Source organism: Numenius arquata, chromosome 26 (genome assembly GCF_964106895.1).
Source record: "Numenius arquata chromosome 26, bNumArq3.hap1.1, whole genome shotgun sequence".
NCBI lineage: Eukaryota > Metazoa > Chordata > Aves > Charadriiformes > Scolopacidae > Numenius > Numenius arquata.
This window is the reverse complement of record NC_133601.1, coordinates 2,706,036-2,721,905: the sequence shown is the minus strand read 5'-3', so window position 1 is coordinate 2,721,905 and position 15,870 is coordinate 2,706,036. Positions and strand designations below refer to the sequence as shown.

Here is a 15,870-nt window from a genome sequence, read left to right as displayed (position 1 = left end):
ACAGAATGGTTTGGGTGGGAAGGGACATTAAAGACCATCCCATCCCACCCCCTGCCCTGGGCAGGGACACCTCCCACCAGACCAGGTTGCTCCAAGCCCCCTCCAACCTGGCCTTGAACCCCTCCAGGGATGGGGCAGCCACAGCTTCTCTGGGCAACCTGGGCCAGGCTCTCACCACCCTCACACCAAAGAACTTCTTCCCCACATCTCAGCTCCATCTCCCCTCTTTCAGTGTCAAACCCTTCCCCCTCCTCCTGTGGCTCCCCTCCCTCATCCAGAGTCCCTCCCCAGCTTTCCTGGAGCCCCTTGAGGGACTGGAAGGGGCTCCAAGGTCTCCCCGGAGCCTTCTCTTCTCCAGGCTGAACCCCCCCAACTCTCTCAGCCTGTCCTCCCAGCAGAGGGGCTCCAGCCCTCCCAGCATCTCCGGGGCCTCCTCTGGCCCTGCTCCAACAGCTCCGTGTCCTTCTGATGTTGGTGGCCCCAGAGCTGGAGGCAGCACTGGGCTGGGGGGGTCTCTGCAGAGCGGAGCAGAGGGGCAGAATCCCCCCCCTCGCCCTGCTGGCCACGCTGCTGGGGATGCAGCCCACATTGCTGGGGCGTGTGGAGCTTCTCACCCACCAACACCCCCAAGTCCTTCTCCTTGGGGCTGCTCTCGAGCACTCATTCAGAGCAAGCCCGATGATTTTAGCAGCGTGGCTTTATCCCAGATTTCCTCTGAATTGCACGGTGGGAACAAAGCAGGATTTGGTGCTTGGAGGAAACCTTCCTCCCATGGAAAATGCCGGTAGCTCTCCTCGATGGAGCATCCCATCCCAGAGCCCGGGCTCCCTTCACCAGCATGAGCAACAGCCGTTGGGAAGGTTTTCCTCCCACTGCTGATGCTGTGAACGGTGGAATGAAATATATTCACAAACAACTAATATCTTCTCTGTCGCTGCAAAGAGCATGCATCTGGAAATAATTAGCATGCACAAAAACAACTTGCACATTCCTCCTAGGCCTCCATTTTGTGCCGCCTGCAGACTCTGCCAGCGACGGCTTTATTGGCAGCTCTCAATTTCTGCATATTTTGCGATATTTCTAACACCCAGCCCGGCTCAGGCCAACCCTTGGGCCAAAACTCGCCGGTGACACGGAGCCCACGCTCAGCCCCCACCAAACCACCCCCCAGCACAGCATTTTTCTTTGCATGGTTTGATGGCAGCGACTTTTTACCTCCCTTCCCTTCCCTTCCCTTCCCTTCCCTTCCCTTCCCTTCCCTTCCCTTCCCTTCCCTTCCCTTCCCTTCCCTTCCCTTCCCTTCCCTTCCCTTCCCTTCCCTTCCCTTCCCTTCCCTTCCCTTCCCTTCCCTTCCCTTCCCTTCCCTTCCCTTCCCTTCCCTTCCCTTCCCTTCCCTTCCCTTCCCTTCCCTTCCCTTCCCTTCCCTTCCCTTCCCCATCCTCTGAGCCCTCGCTCTGGTGGCCGCCCCAGGGCTCTGCATTTCTCTTACAAAGCAAGAGCAGGTCTAAATCTCCTTCTCCCCTCGGGTCCCATCATTAGCTGGATGTAATTTCCCATCCCAAAGCGCCTGCTTCAATCACGAATCTGATTCAATCGCCCTCCAAACCTTGTCCGGGGGGGATGTGTGTGTGTTTACCCACACGGCCAGGCTAGATGTCACCACGGCCACCAGGACTGGACGCTGGGCACCGCTCCCCAGGCACTCCCCCCGCTCCCCCGAACCTCCCCAGCCTTTATTCCTCTTATTAACACATTGGAGTTGGCAGGAGAGACTTTTTCCTTCCACTTCTCCCAGCTCGGGTGGGCACAAGCTGTGCTGCCGCTCAGTGGCAACGTGCCAGAGGGTCCCTTCCTTCCCCCGCCGATTTTCAGCCCCTTCGAGGCAAGGAGAGGCTTTTTCCTCATTTTATATATATATATATTTTTTTTTTTTTTAAACCAGATTCATTTATTTATGACTTATTCATAAATATTTATATCTTCATTACAGGTGCTACAATACCGTTGTGGATTTATAATATACATGTTTATGTATATTATATATTTATGCTTATATATTTATAGCTGTACATTTTTATTTATACGTTTATGTGCTGTCTGTACATTTATAGTTGCCTGTTTATACCAGGAATGTAATTTAGAGCTCGCACAGCCCCGCGGGTGCTACAGTCCCACTGTATATTTAGAATTGTCCCGGGCCTCATTTCTCTTCTAATGCCTGGGGAAACTGCACTTTGAGAAGACTCCGGTGTCTGAATTGGTGAAAAATATTTAATTTCTGGCCAGCGATGGGGTGTGGGATTCAGGATCTCAGTGGTTTTGAGCCTTCTCATGAGCAGGGACGAGGAGGAGCGAGACCCGGGCGCTTGCCCCGAGCTGCCACCGGGATTATTTCATACCATGAACATCACATTTAGTAGAAATTATAAAGTTTGGCGAGGAGTTTCTCTCTCTCCCATGATGTCTGGGATCCTGAGGACTTCGTGCCGGAGCCCTGAGCCCTTCCCTCTCTCCCGCAAGCGCTCGCAAGGTCCCCACTTGCTGTCCCCTGATGGCAGGGACCAGCTTCCAGCTGGTGGAACGGGCTGAGTACCATCCTGGTGTATTTTATATTGGTGATGGATCAATATTGGCTCTTTAGTATAATTAATGTTAATTATTTAGCCTTATCCTATTAATTCTATTTGTATTTCAATCCTTGTCTTTCCTTGTTTTTCCCCCCTTTTTCCCTTCGCGGGTTGGGGGGGGGGGGGGAGTGTCGTTGGGTGAGGGAATAATTGTCTGAACGACAATAAATTGTCGGGGGTTTTTCAAGCCGTAACAGAATCACAGAATCACAGAAACACATGGGGTCAGAAGGGACCTCTGGAGATCACCCAGTCCAATCCCCTGCTGGAGCAGGTCCACCCAGAGCAGGTCCCACAGGAACGTGTCCAGGTGGTGTCTGAATGTCTCCAGAGAAGGAGACTCCACCATCTCTCTGGGCAGCCTCTTCCAGGGCTCTGCCACCCTCACAGGAAAGAAGTTCCTCCTCATGTTTAGGTGGAACTTCTTATGTTCAAGTTTGTGCCCGTTCCCTCTTGTCCTGTCACTGGGCACCACTGGAAAAAGACTGGCCCCATCCTCCTGACACCCACCCTTTCAGTATTTATAGGCCTTGATCAGATCCCCCCTCAGTCTTCTCTTCTCCAGACTAAAAAGACCCAAGTCCCTCAGCTTCTCCTCATCAGAGAGATGCTCCAGACCCCTCATCATCTTTGTAGCCCTCTGCTGTACCCTCTCCAGCAGTTTCCTGTCCTTCTGGAACTGGGGAGCCCAGAACTGGTCCCAGTGCTCCAGACGTGGCCTCCCCAGGGCAGAGCAGAGGGGCAGGATGACCTCCCTCCACCTGCTGGTCACACTCTTCCTGATGCCCCCCCAGGATGCCACTGGCCTTCTTGGCCACCAGGGCACATTGTTGGCTCATGGGCATCCTGTTGTCCCCCAGGACTCCCAGGTCTTTCTCCTCAGAGCTGCTCTCCAGCAGGTCACCCCCAACCTGTCCTGGTGGGGGGGGCTATTCCCCCCCAGGTGCAGCACCCTACGCTTGCCCTGGTTGAACCTCATCAGGTTCTTCTCTGCCCAACTCTCCAGCCTGTCCAGGTCTCGCTGGATGGTGGCACAGCCTTCCCGTGTGTCCCCTCCCGGTTCTGTATCGTCAGCAAACTTGCTGAGGGTACATCCCATCCCTTCAGCAATAATATAACAATAATATATAAACAAATATATTTATATTTATATTTATATATCTCTATTTCTATGTGTATCTCCTGTCTGTATATTTAGATTTGCCTGTTCACTCCAGCAGGGTCACGTACCCCTTGCACAGCCCACTCTCATTACACCTAGGCTATAAATTAATATTAACCCATCGCCGCCTCTCTGGCCACGCCCCCCGCAGTGACCACGCCCCCACTTGACCACGCCCCCTCTCACCCCCCCCGTGGCCAGGCCCCCCCCCCCGGGGAATCCCTTCCCAACCCACCGCCACGAGCCCCGGCGCCACGTGTGTGCGTCACGTCCGGCGGCGGGACCCGGAAGTGGCGCCGTGGCCGGTTGCTATGCGGCGGGCCGGCGGCGGGCAGGCAGGTGAGTGCAGCCTCGGCTGCCCGGGTCCCCGGCTGAGGGAGGGGATGAGGGGAACGGGAGGAAGCGGGGAGGGTCCCTCCGGGGCGGGGGGAGCACCTTTGGGCTCCCCAGAGGGGGCTTCGGCCGGCCCCCTGCGTTTCTCGGGAGCGGGGCGGGGGGTCAGACCGGGCCGGGCCCTGCGGCCTGCCCGCTGCTGGGGTCCTGAGGGCGGGCCGGGGGACCTCCGCAGCCCCCCGGGCCCTGCGGCCTGCCCGCTGCTGGGGCTGTGAGGAAGGGGCGTGAGTTTCTCGCAGCCCCCCGGGGGTTCTCCGCAGCCCCCCGAGCCCTGCCGGGGACTGTCCCTCAGCCCCTTCCCCTCCCTGTTGCCGCCCGGTGCGGGTTTGTGGGCACCGCTCGGACGGGAGTGGGCGGCTGCGGTTTGGCACCCGCGCAGGGACTTCGTGGCACCTCGGGCAGGATGGGGCGTGCGTGGGAGGGACAGTAAGGCCACCTGGAGGTGATGGAAAGAGAGTGACAGTCCTGACCCGTGCTGAAGTGTTGGCATTTGCGTGGTGCTTGTTATTTATTTTTTTAACGTTGCTGCTGGTTTATTATGTTTGGAGTCTTTGCCTTTTGGGGACTGGCTTTGCAGGCGGTAGCGGAGCTGAAAATGTTTATTAATCCTTGTGTAGGAGGTGTGCTGCTGGCTGTGCCTGCCTTTCTTTGGCTCCCTGAGCAGCGCCATGCACAGCTGTGCTCTGAAGTAGGTTGCAAGTGTCTGCATCCAGTCAGGCTTTGAATGTCTCTGAGGATGGAGATGACACGGTCTCTCTGAGCAACCTGTTCCAATGTCCCACCACCCTCACGGTTTTTTCTTATGTTCAGGTGGAATTCCCTGTGTTTCAGTTTGTTCCCGTTATCTCTTGTCTTGTCACTGGGCACCACCAAGAAAAGAGTTTGCTTCCTTTAGGTTCTGTAGTCAGATATCCACAACTGGAATACTGTGTCCAGTTCTGGGCTCCCCAGTTCAAGAGAGACAGGGAACTACTGGAGAGAGTCCAGTGTAGGGCAACTAAGATGATTAAGGGATTGGAGCATCTCCCTGATGAGGAAAGGCTGAGAGAGCTGGGGCTCTTTAGCCTGGAGAAGAGAAGGCTGACGGGAGACCTTGTCTATGTTTACAAGTACCTAAAGGGTGGGTTGATGGATGATGGAGCTGGACTCTTTCCAGTGGTTTCCAGCAATAGGACGAGGGACAACAGGCACAAGCTGGAACATGAGAAGTTCCATTTAAATTTGAGGAAAAACTTCTTTAGGGTGAGGGTGGCAGAGCCCTGGAACAGGCTGCCCAGGGAGGGTGTGGAGTCCCCTTCTCTGGAGATCTTCAAGACCCGCCTGGATGCAGCCCTGAGTGATGTGCTCTGGGCAACCCTGCTTTGGCAGGGGAGTTGGACTAGATGGTCTCTAGAGGTCCCTTCCAACTCTGACAATTCCCTGATTCCGTGATATCTATATGCATTGATGAGAGCCATGTCCTCTTAGTCAAAACAGGCCCAGCTTTCTCAGTCTCTCATCATGTGAGAGGTGCTCCAGAACCTTCATCATCCTTGTTGGCCCCACACTGAACTTGCTCTATATATTTCTTGGCCTGGGGAGCCCCAAACTGGACCTGGCACTCAGCACACCAGTGCTGAGTAGAGGGGAAGGATCATGTCCCTTGACCTGCTGGCAATACTCTTCATAACGCTGTCTAGAAGATCATCTGTTTTTTCTCTTTAATTCAGGAGCAGAAGCGCAATGGCTTTGAGCATGGTTGATGTGCCTTGTCAGTCTGAGGCAACCGGCTGATGTTTGGGCACCAGCTGGTCTTTCTCTCTGCTGGTCGTATCCCAAAATGGGGAGGTAAGAATCCCAGAGGAACTGTCAAATTAAATTGTGATGTCTTTTGAGTGAAGGACAGGGAACCTAATCATGAATTCAAAGGTGGGAATAGTGTCTTGGCTACGCTCAAGCCAGAGCATGACCAAAGCAGAGCTAGAGCAGAACAAAGTGCAAAGTTTTATGAAGAATCTGTTTGTCCTTAGCTTGTTTCGGAATGCGTGGTGCTTCTTTTTGGTAATAAAGTCAATTTTAACGCAGATCATCCTCTTTGAATTTTAGGATCAGCATCTCATGTTTGCTTCCTGCTTCTTGGCACTTCAGCATCTCTCCGGTGGGATGTCCCCGGATTCTGAACACCACTTTGCGACAGATCGTTGTGATAGGAATACTTGCTGCTGCTGTCTCTTTGCTTTACTACTCCCTGGTGGTCATCCGCAATAAGTACGGGCGTGCCTACAGGGACAAAAGATTCCACAGGTGAGAGCTGAAAAGGACTTTTGTGGGAATGACCGAAATGTAGTTTTGGTGTGAAAACACTGACAGTTTGTGTCTGTGAAATACACGAATGGGGGAAAAGCACGAGTAAAACTTCCTGCTTTTTTTATGAAGCTTTCCTTATCTAAGTTGATTTTAATTTCTCAACTTTCTAATATCTTATGTATCTGTAGCAGCTCAGTAAAACTATAGGCACAAAAAATATTGCATAATAAATTCTTTTGGAAATTACTTTTGGTATTTATTCTTGGAATTTGATTCTTGTGGGTGGCACTTTACTTTTTTGGGTTTTTGCTTCAGCAGCGGTATAATAGTGCGATTCCTATGATGGAAACTGTTTTGAGTCTGATGTTGAGAAAAACTTCCATATGGAACTGAATTCCCACGTGGTAATGCCTAGGTTTTTTTTAGATATCTTGCCCGAGTGACTGACACTGAAGCTACAGATACAAACAACCCCAACCTGAACTATGGAATCGTCGTGGACTGTGGCAGCAGCGGCTCGAGGATTTTTGTGTATTGTTGGCCGAGGCACAACGGGAATCCCCATGATCTGCTGGACATCAAACAGATGAGGGACAAAAACAGAAAACCGGTGGTTATGAAAATTAAACCAGGTACTGGAAAGAAATTCATTGTAGATGTGATTTTTCTCGATAGTTGCCTATCCTAACTTTTGCTTTTTCAAACCCCGTATTTAAAGTGTCTGGGTAAAGAATGCTCGTGAGTTGTCAGTGTGGCAATCCTCCAGGTTGTTTTGGGTTTGGTTTGCAGAGAGCTTTGTTCAGCTGTAAAGCCTTCAAACATGACCCTGAGGGGCAGGAGGGAGAGGTTTCTCTGTGGACTAAGACAGGTGCCAGTTCAGTTGTCACTTAACTTCCCCTCTACTCTGCACTGGGGAGGCCACAACTGGAATACTGCGTCCAGTTCTGGGCTCCCCAGTTCAAGAGAGACAGGGAACTACTGGAGAGAGTCCAACGTAGGGCAACTAAGATGATTAAGGGATTGGAGCATCTCCCTGATGAGGAAAGGCTGAGAGAGCTGGGGCTCTTTAGCCTGGAGAAGAGAAGGCTGAGGGGAGACCTTATTAATGCTTATAAGTATCTAAAGGGTGGGTTGAAGGAGGATGGAGTCAGACTCTTTTCAGTGGTTCCCAGTGACAGGATGAGGGGCAACGGGCACAAGCTGGAACACGGGAAGTTCCATTCAAATAGGAGGAAGAACTTCTTTCCGGTGAGGGTGGCAGAGCCCTGGAACAGGCTGCCCAGGGAGGGTGTGGAGTCCCCTTCTCTGGAGATCTTCAAGACCCGCCTGGATGCAGCCCTGAGTGATGTGCTCTGGGCAACCCTGCTTTGGCAGGGGAGTTGGACTAGATGATCTCTAGAGGTCCCTTCCAACTCTGACAATTCCGTGATTCCGTGAACTTGGTTCTGTTTATTTAGTGAATAAATAATTGGCTTCCTGCAAAGCTATTTGAGCCAATTATGTAAATAGGTAGTATACCTAATATAGGTCTCTGTTTAATGTTTGGAGCATGATAAAGTGGTAACTTTGCTCTTACTTCTTAGTTCATTACCTGGTTTTGGCTTTGGGTAGTTTGTTTCTCCTCTGTGTTGGGTATTTCCTGGAAAATCTTGATAACCAAAACTTGAGTTGCTTCACTCTCCTACTTTTCTGTTTCACTAGGCATTTCGGAGTTTGCCAGCTCTCCTGAAAAGGTCAGTGATTATATTTCTCCACTTCTGAGCTTCGCTGCCGAACACGTGCCACGTGCAAAACACAAAGAGACTCCTCTTTATATCCTATGTACCGCAGGGATGAGGATTCTGCCAGAAAGGTTATTGGCTGTTTTATTTTTAGCATTTAGGCTAGTGATCCTGGTGTGTCTGACTATTTTTAACTGTTCAAAACTGTGATTTTGCAGCCAGCAGAAGGCAATACTTGAAGATCTACTCACTGATATTCCCGTGCAATTTGATTTTCTGTTTTCGGACTCGCACGCAGAGGTTATTTCAGGGAAACAGGAAGGTAGGTTAACGTTGGGGAAAAGAATTTTTGAAGTGCGTATTACTTTCATGGTACAACTTGGATAATTGTTTTTTCGTGCTTTTTAAAATTCTGGTTGGGTTGAGAGACCTTTTTCCTCAATGGCAACGTATGGAGTGTGGAGATGATCCTCTGCTGAGATCTTCTAACTTGTCTAAATGCTTTCTAAGTAGCAGTGAAAATAAACTTTCTGTGTTTAGCAGGAATTTTAGTCCATTTTCTCTGACTTTGGGGAGGGAGGGGTAAGGATAAGGCACAACGCTCTTGATGGAAGAAACTTTGCAGGGAAAAATGGTTTCTAAAGAAATGTTTTGATGTAAAATCAATTTAAAAGCTAAAGTGCTTACTTATGAAATTTACACATCAGGCTGTCTTTAATACATAGGATTTTTATCATAGTATCATAGAATTGTCTAGGTTGGAAGGGACCTTTAACTCATCAACCCAACCCTGATGAAAACCATCACTAAACCATGTCTCTAAGCACTATGTCAACCCAACTTTTAAATACCTCCAGGGTTGGTGCCTCAACCACTTCCCTGGGCAGCCCATTCCAAGGCTTAATAACCCTTTCCGTGTAAAAAATTTTTCCTGATATCCAATCTGAAGCTCCCACTTGCCTGTGACTTGGGAGAAGAGACCGACCCCCCCTGGCTACCCCCTCCTTTCAGGGAGTTGGAGGGAGCAATAAGGTCTCCCCTCAGCCTTCTTTTCTCCAGGCTGAACACCCCCAGCTCCCTCAGCCACTCCTCGTAAGACTTATTCTCCAGACCCCTCACCAGCTCCGGTGCCCTTCTCTGGACACGCTCCAGCCCCTCAAGGTCTGTTTTTGTGGTGAGGGGCCCAAAACTGGACACAGCCCTCGAGGTGGGGTCTCACCAGTGCCGAGTACAGGGGGATGATCACCTCCCGAGTCCGACTCACCACCCTGTTCCTGACACAGGCCAGGATGCTGTTGGCCTTCTTGGCCACCTGGGCACACTGCTGGCTCATGTTCAGCCGACAGGGGACCAACACCCCCACGTCTAGAGAGAGACTTGGGAGAGAAGGAATAGAATAACTTGTCAGGACTGTTTAACTTCAAAGTATTTTAGGTAATAAAATATGAGTAGTGATATATCTTAATAACTCATATGCAAAAATCCCTCTTTGTTTTTAAGATGATATGTACCAGATAGTCCTGAAATATGTTTTCTTATGCACGTAGGAGTATATGCATGGATTGGCATCAACTTTGTCCTTGGAAGATTTGAACATACAGATGATGGTAAGTATCTTAAGTGTGAATTGGATTTTGGGAAGGAATCCAAGTACGTTCCTGGGCTTTCACTGTTGATGGTGTGATTTTTCGATAGAGACATTAGTGAACAGTCCGTGTGCAGGTGCTGGTGTTGGTTTAATTTCTATGTGCGATTTCAATGACCTGCATTGCTACAAAAAAAAAGTTTAACTAGAAGTTAGTGTAGTGCTGCTTTAGGCCTACCCTGGTTGTATTTCTCAATTCCTTTTCCTTTGTTTTCTCCAGAGGATGAAGCGATTGTGGAGGTGCACGTCCCGGGCAGTGAAAACAAAGAGGCCATCTTTCGTAAGAGGACAGTGGGTATTCTTGACATGGGCGGAGTGTCGACCCAGATAGCATACGAAGTCCCTAAAACTGTAAGCTTTGCCTCTTCGCAGCAGGTTATTATCTGTGCAACTTTCTTCTTTTCCTTTTGGTTTATTTTAATGCATATTTGTTGTTTTCTTTTCTTTGGTTTGAGTCCTATTCTTCATTACATCACATTCCAAAACCAAGGCAAGAGAAGATGGCAAATCCAAGTCCTCCCTCAGCTAAGCAATTCATTTGTATTTTGTTCGTTTATTTCAATCAGTATCATTTGCCACTAATTTTTAAGTTTAAGTGGACATGCATTCTCTGTGTGTGTGTGCCTGGATGTATGTATAATTTTAAAACTTGTTATGCTTAAGAGACTTTAGTATTATTTTACAACCCAAAAGTTGTGTGCTGATTCTTCTTATATAAGATATGACTATTTCCTGTAAGTTGGGTCGGTAGAAGTTGAATTAACAGGATATGGGGGTGACAGTACAGTCTGTTTAAATATCATCCACATTCTCAGCACAATTAATCTGTTGGTAAGAAGCAAATTTCTTTGTTACAAATCTTAAATGGAACATAAATTGCTCTGACTTCATTCTGCTGGGTTCTAGAGTCATTCCTGAATTTTTGATGTTGGATAACTTCCCCTTAACTTCATTGACAAATTATCTAAAGTAATAATAGCATAAAAGCCCTATGTTTTGACTTTCAGTGCACTCTTATAATGATGTATATATTTATTTCTCTTCATCTTCATGTGAAATGCTGGGTTTTCACTATTACAGGTTTTACTAGCTATGTTGCCTTTCAGACCGATGCCGTAAGAAATAGTTTGGGTTGTTAAACAAAAGCATGGGAGTTTAGATTCTGAGCAGATTTCCTATTTCCAGTTCATATTTTCTGGGGCAGAGTTGCAGACAGTTGATATGACGACTGTTGCATTGCTCTATCTGAATGTAAGCCAATATAAAATAGGTATTCTGGTCATGGAACCTGTCCAGGTTCCCAGACAGAGAATGACAAGTGTCAAATAATTGACTGTGACGCTTAAAGTCCCGCTGCTGCTTTTCATTTACAGTGTCAGTTGGAAGCCACATGATGTTATGCCACGTATCTGAGCACGTTCTATATGAAGTGCTTCTGCTACACAGCTCTTGAATATCTGAGAAGCTGCTGCGAGTGACTGCCGTGTGGTATGTCAGCAGAGCTGAGTGACTGATGGGTCTCCTGAAAAGCTTGAGAACTCCAGACTGGAAAATGAAGAGCAGCTCTGCTGGGCGGGCCATAAATCTCCCTACCCTGGCAGTTAGAACTCGGTCAGAGGTGGTAGCACTGAGATTAGTAGCCACAGCATGTACTTTTTCAAAGGAAAAGATACTTTAGCATCTAGAGTAGCAGTTCCTGGCCTTTACAGTTCCTTGAGTATCAGCAATGACAGTGCAGTTGTCTGCCATCAACATGCTTTGCTCTCCTTATGAAGTAGAAGGTAGCGTGAACCCGTGAAAAGCAAAATAGATGAGTAAGGAGTGAAATTTAAAGATGTCAAGGGCATCTGGTGGTCCAAAGAACTCATCTTTAGGTTCTGGTTCATATTGTTTATACCTAATCTTGGTCCTTGTGTTCCTACAGGAGGAAGTAGCCAAAAACTTACTCGCAGAATTCAACCTGGGCTGCGACGCTCATCAAACCGAGCACGTGTACAGAGTCTATGTCGCAACGTTCCTCGGCTTTGGAGGAAACGCAGCACGCCAGAGATATGAAGACAGTCTATTTACCAGTACAGTGCTTAAAAACAGGTAGCTGGCTCCAGTTGCTGGGGAAGTATGGGTTCTGTGCATCACTAGGCTCAGTAAACCCTTAACTTGAATATATTTAGTAAAAGGTCGTGATGTAAAACTTAATTTCTACAGCGTGCCACATGCGATGCTGAAGTTTCTTTAGATGAGGCTGTTATAGATTTGATGTATAGATTTGATGCTGTTGTGTCTCAGAGCTTGATTTTTGTTGTTTTTTTCACTGTGCCTGCTCCTTTATACAGGCTGCTGGGCAAACAGACTGGCCTGACTTCGGATTCGCCCTACCTGGATCCTTGCCTGCCCCTGGATGCTCAGGACGAGATCCAGCAGAACGGACAGACAATGTATTTGCGGGGAACGGGAGACTTTAATCTGTGTCGTGAAATTATTCAGCCGTTCATGAATAAGACTAATGAAACACAGACGTCTCTTAATGGTGTCTACCAGCCTGCTGTGCACTTTCAGAACAGTGAATTCTACGGTTTCTCAGAGTTTTACTACTGCACCGAGGACGTGTTACGTATGGGAGGAGATTATAATGCTGCTAAGTTTACTAAAGCTGCAAAGGTAAAGTGTTCTTGAGAGAAACTTTCTAATTCGAAACAGCTACTCTCCAGAAGCTTTTTGTTCTGAAAGTCTTGCAATAAAACTCTTCCCTTAAAGATCCAAAATCCTTTTACCCTGCAGTGAACTATCATGGGGCATCTCTTTTCCTCACTGGGTTTTCTTTTTGAAAATTTGTTTTAAAACACAAAATTGACTCTAGAGGGAATGGCACTCACGGTAGTCAAGTTCCAGCAGAACTACTGATAATGGAAAAATCCGTGCTGCTCCGTCCCTTGCTTCTTTTTAGGAATGTCTTTGTTATTAGAAAAAGAACTCCTTTTCTTCTTGCTTTATCCCTTTTGTACCAGTTTCTCGGGTGTTGCTCCTAAAAGGAATCAGTCTGGGGACAGTTTAAAGTAAGGCTACAACATAAAGCAGAGGAATATGACCTGCTTTGTCAATGCCCTAAAAATAGGATGTCTGGTTTTCCATCACCAAAGAGTTTAAGTGCTACTGAATACTAATTTAACCACAAATGCCAAGTGTGGAACAAAATCTTCCAGAAAATACCATGAAATGTGTGATCTGACTTATTAGCAGTGCCAGGGAAGCTGTTATTTTTGAGTTTTCTAGCTTTTGGTATTAACAAAGCATCTTATCTAGTGGCATTTTTTGCTTCTGAAGGCAGAAGCCATGTTGAAGTTCGTTCTTTCTTTTTTTTTTTTTTTTTTTTTTTATTTTCTTGCAGGATTATTGTGCCACTAAGTGGTCTGTCCTGCGGGAACGTTTTGACCGTGGTCTTTATGCATCACATGCTGATCTCCACAGATTGAAGTAAGTATTTGTGTTTGTACAGCAAATTCATTCATGCAGAGTCGCCAGGGAGAGGTCACGTCCAAACGATCCACTTAATTTAATCATTGGAAGTGTGAATATAACCTTAAATATTGCATCAGCCATAAAAAAAGCACTGATAATTATGTGTCTAAATGTGCTCCTCGCTCCTCTGGGACTCTGTAAGGGCTGGCCTGACTTTGTCACTCTTTCTATAGGTACCAGTGTTTTAAGTCTGCTTGGATGTATGAAGTATTTCACAGTGGCTTCTCTTTTCCTGAGAGTTACAGCAATTTGAAAACAGCTCTGCAGGTTTATGATAAAGAGGTGCAATGGACCTTGGGAGCCATTCTTTACCGAACACGGTTTTTACCTTTAAGGTACAAGTTGTTTTCTCAACTGTGTGGAAAGAGCGTATGGGTGGAAGGGTTTTATGAAGGGAAGAAGTACAGTGATAGCAAGGCAGATGACAGATAGAGGGAGACAAGATATTGTTTCTAGTGGATTATAGATTGTATATTCTAGTACATATACATATATGTATATTTTAGTGCATTATATATATATATATATATATTCTAGTGCATTTGCCCAGAGAAGCTGTGGCTGCCCCATCCCTGGAGGGGTTCAAGGCCAGGTTGGAGGGGGCTTGGAGCAACCTGGTCTGGTGGGAGGTGTCCCTGCCCAGGGCAAGGGAGTTGGAACTAAATGATCTTTAAGGTCCCTTCCCACCCAAACCATTCTATGATTCTATGTATAACCTCAATACATATTCCAGGTAATGCTTTATAAAACCTATTCTACTCAAATGGGCTCCGTTTCCTGTGATACAGCAGTTTAGCTCGGAGGCAAAGTTTGATTTCCAACTTATGTCTGTCATCCCTTTGATTCTTTTCAGAGACATCCAGCAAGAAAACTTCCGTGGAAGTCACTCCCACTGGAGGAGCTTCTCCTTCGTTTACAATCACTATTTGTTTTTTGTCTGTTTTCTGATCGTGCTGCTCTCCATCCTGCTTTACCTGCTAAGGCTCCGGCGGATCCACAGGCGAATGCTGCGTAACAGCTCCTCTACTTCCCTCTGGATCGAGGAAGGCCTCCCATCACAGAAGATCGCAGGACCCTTATGAGATGCTGTGTTGGAGAGATTTTGTTGGACTTGCTACTCAAAAAGCCATTTTTGCCTCAGGGTTTCTTCTTTTTGTCCCTTTAAACCATTGAAGAAGCAGATTGCCTAGAGCATGTCATACAGCTGGGCTTTGGAAACATGGGAAAATGGGGTCAACTTGGCTTAGTCTCATTAGACGATATCTGCCAAAAAGTACTTTTTTTTTTTTTTTTAAATATTGCACTTTTGTGTGTAATGGGACGAGCGAAGGCTCGTCAGTAAATGAGCAGCAGCAGCTTAAGCTATGTATGGTAAGAGAATGAGTGTGGATGCTCATCCTTTTGGGTGAGATTGTGAAATCCCCTTCGCTAGGATGAATGAGGACTGTTTTTATTTTCTTTTCCAGATTCCAGGATTGATATCACTTGCATTCTCAATTCTGAGTCTCCTCAGTCAAAGAAAAGGAAGCGCAGGGGTTTCAAAAGCAGTAAGAGAGTAACCTTTTAGGACAGCTTAATCGGATTTTATATTCTGGGATAAGTACTGTGATGGAGAAGAAAAATCTATTGCACCCAATGCTGTGCTTCCACAAAACTGCTTAAATCAGTTTTGTTTCTTTGTGACAGTTTCCCCTTTTGTCTTGGAAGCTCTGTTGTCGTAGTGGCTAAAGTCACTATTTTTAATCCTCTGTTTTGTAATCATTCAGAGATCTCCAGTAAAGTGAAGAGAACTGGAACATGCCTCAGCTTTTGTTTCTGCTAGAGTAGACATGCACAGTGTCTCTCTTTTGATTTTGAGTACTCTGATTTAATTTATATTTTATTTAAAGCTGTTAATTTTACTTGAAAGTAAATCTGTCCATGATTAAAAAGTGGGATTTATATTAACTTTTTGGTGTGTGGGTATTTTATTGCACAGCATCGCTTCTGTTCTCACTGTTTGTATCCAACTGGCAAAACTCTCTTCTCTTCTAGTAGGCGAGAATATGCTGGAAAACTGGATGCTGTTTTCACTATTGGAGAACTAGGCATGTTGATACCACTTAAGGTGCAGTTTATTCATCTAAAAAAACTACTTTGAATTGTTTTATTGCCTCCTTTCATTATGCTTACTTTTGCCTTTGGCTGTTTAAGGAATTTAGGTTTGAACTGTAGCTAAATTTAGGTGCTAAACTTCCTGCCCCTTCCATCCAGTGACTGGCGGATGCCTGCATTGCAGTTGTAAGAATTAACTGGATATGAGGTGGAATTTTTAAACAGAATCTTTAACTGAGTGTTCAGAAATAAGTGTCTTGCCTTCTATAAAGGATTTTTTTGTACCTGACAAATCATAGAATCACAGAATAGTTTGCGTTGGAAGGGAACTTAAAGATTATCTCCTTCTACCACCCACCAGACCAGGTTGCTCCAAGCCCCCTCCAACCTGGCCTTGAACCCCTCCAGGGATGGGGCAGCCACAGC

General features: G+C 46.9%; 1 protein-coding gene across 2 annotated transcripts; it reads left to right on the top strand.

The window, feature by feature from the left end:
• The first annotated feature begins 6,001 nt into the window (after positions 1-6,001).
• On the top strand, positions 6,002-15,295 carry ENTPD4 (ectonucleoside triphosphate diphosphohydrolase 4). Of its 2 annotated transcripts, none has more exons than XM_074164186.1 (12): positions 6,002-6,009; positions 6,268-6,465; positions 6,895-7,100; positions 8,170-8,320; positions 8,408-8,511; positions 9,737-9,796; positions 10,055-10,185; positions 11,759-11,925; positions 12,168-12,492; positions 13,220-13,305; positions 13,524-13,685; positions 14,204-15,295. In XM_074164186.1, the coding sequence occupies exons 1-12, from the start codon at positions 6,002-6,004 to the stop codon at positions 14,430-14,432; spliced, it is 1,827 nt and encodes a 608-aa protein (XP_074020287.1). In that variant the 3' UTR covers positions 14,433-15,295. The 2 variants fall into 2 exon arrangements, with proteins under 2 accessions (XP_074020287.1, XP_074020286.1); XM_074164185.1 differs by having other exon boundaries at positions 10,055-10,209.
• The last annotated feature ends 575 nt before the right edge of the window (positions 15,296-15,870 follow it).

Coding starts and splice junctions, on each gene's coding strand:
- ENTPD4 (XM_074164185.1), top strand. Junction 8,512..9,736: donor TATTTCAGGGAAACAGGAAG/GTAGGTTAACGT, acceptor TTATGCACGTAG/GAGTATATGCATGGATTGGC. Junction 9,797..10,054: donor ATTTGAACATACAGATGATG/GTAAGTATCTTA, acceptor TGTTTTCTCCAG/AGGATGAAGCGATTGTGGAG.